Consider the following 2600-nt stretch of genomic DNA (forward strand, 5'->3'; position numbering starts at 1 on the left):
GCACACCTTCAGTATATCTTAATTAGGATTGTGAATAACAATGAACAAAGTGGAAATAGCCCGAAAAAATGCTTCTATCTGGGGTCGGCGACAGGCCCAACACTATAGAAAAAACGGAAATCATTAGAAGAATAACCATGCTCTTCCAAACAAAATAAATACGACTAAGGAAACTAGCTCTATCTGTTGCGTGGCTGAGGCAAGAAAAGCGGCCGCTGACTGGGGTCGACGATAGGCCCAAATGTACAGAAATTTTATTAACTCTCTCGTCAACACCGCCGACGTTGACGACATTGAAATCGTTTTCAAAGACGACAGTGATGAGTCTGATGACGACTTTGAGGTCGTTTTCAAAGACGACAGTGATGAGTCTGATGACGTTGACGACTTTGAGGTCGTTTTCAAAGACGACAGTGATGAGTCTGATGACGACTTTGAGGTCGTTTTCAAAGACGACAGTGATGAGTCTGATGACGTTGACGACATTGAAATCATTTTCAAAGACGACAGTGATGAGTCTGATGACGACTTTGAGGTCGTTTTCAAAGACGACAGTGATGAGTCTGATGACGTTGACGACTTTGAGGTCGTTTTCAAAGACGACGACGACGACGACGACGACGATGTCGTTTTCAGTTATGTCGACGAAGACACTAGAAGCACCTATGGCACTCATCTCATCTCCCACTTCCGTTCCTATGATCAATACGGGTTAGTGGTCGACAACATTCACGTTAAGTGTACCTTCGATGACGTGAAGGCGATTATGAGCTAGAACGGGGATTTATCAATTGTCGATATGTATATGCCAAAAGATGAACTCACCGGTCACCACATGGGATTAGCGGAAGTTAGGTACAAAACTGAGAGTGACAGGGATTATGGTCTTGAGAAAGACGCCGTGCTGATGAATGACCAAAACATCAGGGTCGATTTTTTGCCCGCTGAAGGAGTCTTGAGACTGGACCCCGACGTTGAGGCCAAGAAGATAAGAGTAATCAGTGACGGTTCCGAAAAAACACTAGTAAGTATTTTAAAATCTGTGAAAGAGGCAACATCCTCCCTTTGTATTAACAAAAGTAATAAGAAAATAAACTTTTCATTTCCGGATCAGGCTCCCGAAAATGTGAAGGATCTTGAGTCCTATATACAACCATACCACATGGACGGGGTCCGACTGTCCAAACAACAATAGTGATAAAAAATAAAATAAAATAAAATGTATTAAAACAATAAAAAAAAATAATAAAAAATATAAGAATAAATTGATTATTGCTGATTTTGGTGTATAATTTCTCCCGGCCCATTCTAATAAAAAGAATTTCCCTGATGTTCCCTGATTAAAAAAAAATAAAAATTCAGTATTCCCTGAGCTTGTCTAATAAAATTACCCTCGAAAATTAACACGTCAACAGTGCTGTAGTTTTCTGTTCCTCAGAACGCAATATAGTGTTTTTAATCACACCAACTGTTACCAGCATAGTGAACTTACTAATCCCACCGGTTTATCATATTATTTGAATCTATTACTTTATTCTTTGTTATTCAGACAAGATAATTCAGTTATTGATATATGAGCGGTAGGCAATCGGTAAGTGTTGGTAGCACCAACTGATTACAATGTTTAAAGTTTGAAACCTATTTAAATCTTAACGAACAAAGGTTTTCAATTAAGGTATTCAATTAAAGATACACTTATACAGAATTATTAACTAAAAATCATTATCATATAATCAAAAACAGTAACACAAACTTATGAGATAGAACATTTTCTAATTCTCATTAATATTCATCATAATAAAACAAGTCTAGATAAACTTTATCAGCTTGTAATTTTCACAACTTCTCTTGTGATCATATTACTCTAGTCACAATCATATCTGTTCATCAACTTAGCTGGTACATTGCTGTCTGATCCAGCAAATATCTTCTAACTGGTTACGTCATAAATTAATTGAAACTTCATTGGACAATACACAGCCTGCACATAATCCCCTGAAATAATTAATAATTTTCAGTAACCTATACCAGGTAAATTAATCATAAAATTATTCACTTCAATCACTAATGTTCAGTTCATAAAAGAGAGTATTTAAGTAAATAATCAAGTAAAGAAATTAAATATATTATGTTAAAAAATAACTACTGTGGTATCTCACTATTTATTTCAAATAAAAAAATACTATAATACATCTTTCATATGTTCACAGTTAAGTAAATTATATTCATTTGCTATATATATCAATAGTGTATAATCTTTGAAAGAATATTACACATAATTTTTTGTTCATAAACAATTATTTTGTTTATAAATGCTTATAATAAAAATTTCAATCACATTGCACTTCTAAAGTATATTCAAGTTATATGTCAAGTATTATCATGTATTCCTTCTATCACTGGTAAAAAACTAATAAAATATTCATCTTACTGTACCATCTCTCGGGTTTATAACACACTAATAAAAACACGTATTCCAAGACAGAGTTAAACATGTCTGCTCCTTAAGAAATCTGATCAGAGAATGAGCTTCTTTCAGTAGATTGCCCGTATAAGTCTGGCTTTGTTCTATTAGTGGTTAAAATTACAACTCACATATA

The 2600-nt window shown here is 34.5% G+C and overlaps 1 protein-coding gene across 1 annotated transcript; it reads left to right on the forward strand.

Moving 5' to 3' along the window:
- Positions 1–241: 241 nt before the first annotated feature.
- LOC121870669 (skeletal aspartic acid-rich protein 2-like) lies at positions 242–775 on the forward strand. The gene has a single exon (XM_042372592.1). It carries the CDS (start codon positions 242–244, stop codon positions 773–775), a length of 534 nt encoding a protein of 177 aa, XP_042228526.1.
- Positions 776–2600: the final 1825 nt, after the last annotated feature.

The sequence above is a fragment of the Homarus americanus genome, unplaced genomic scaffold (genome assembly GCF_018991925.1).
Source record: "Homarus americanus isolate GMGI-L3 unplaced genomic scaffold, GMGI_Hamer_2.0 scaffold32583, whole genome shotgun sequence".
NCBI classification, from domain to species: Eukaryota; Metazoa; Arthropoda; class Malacostraca; order Decapoda; family Nephropidae; genus Homarus; species Homarus americanus.

Excerpts from the sequence above, each read along its gene's own strand:
- LOC121870669 (XM_042372592.1), top strand. The coding sequence starts at position 242 with ATGTACAGAAATTTTATTAACTCTCTCGTCAACACCGCCGACGTTGAC.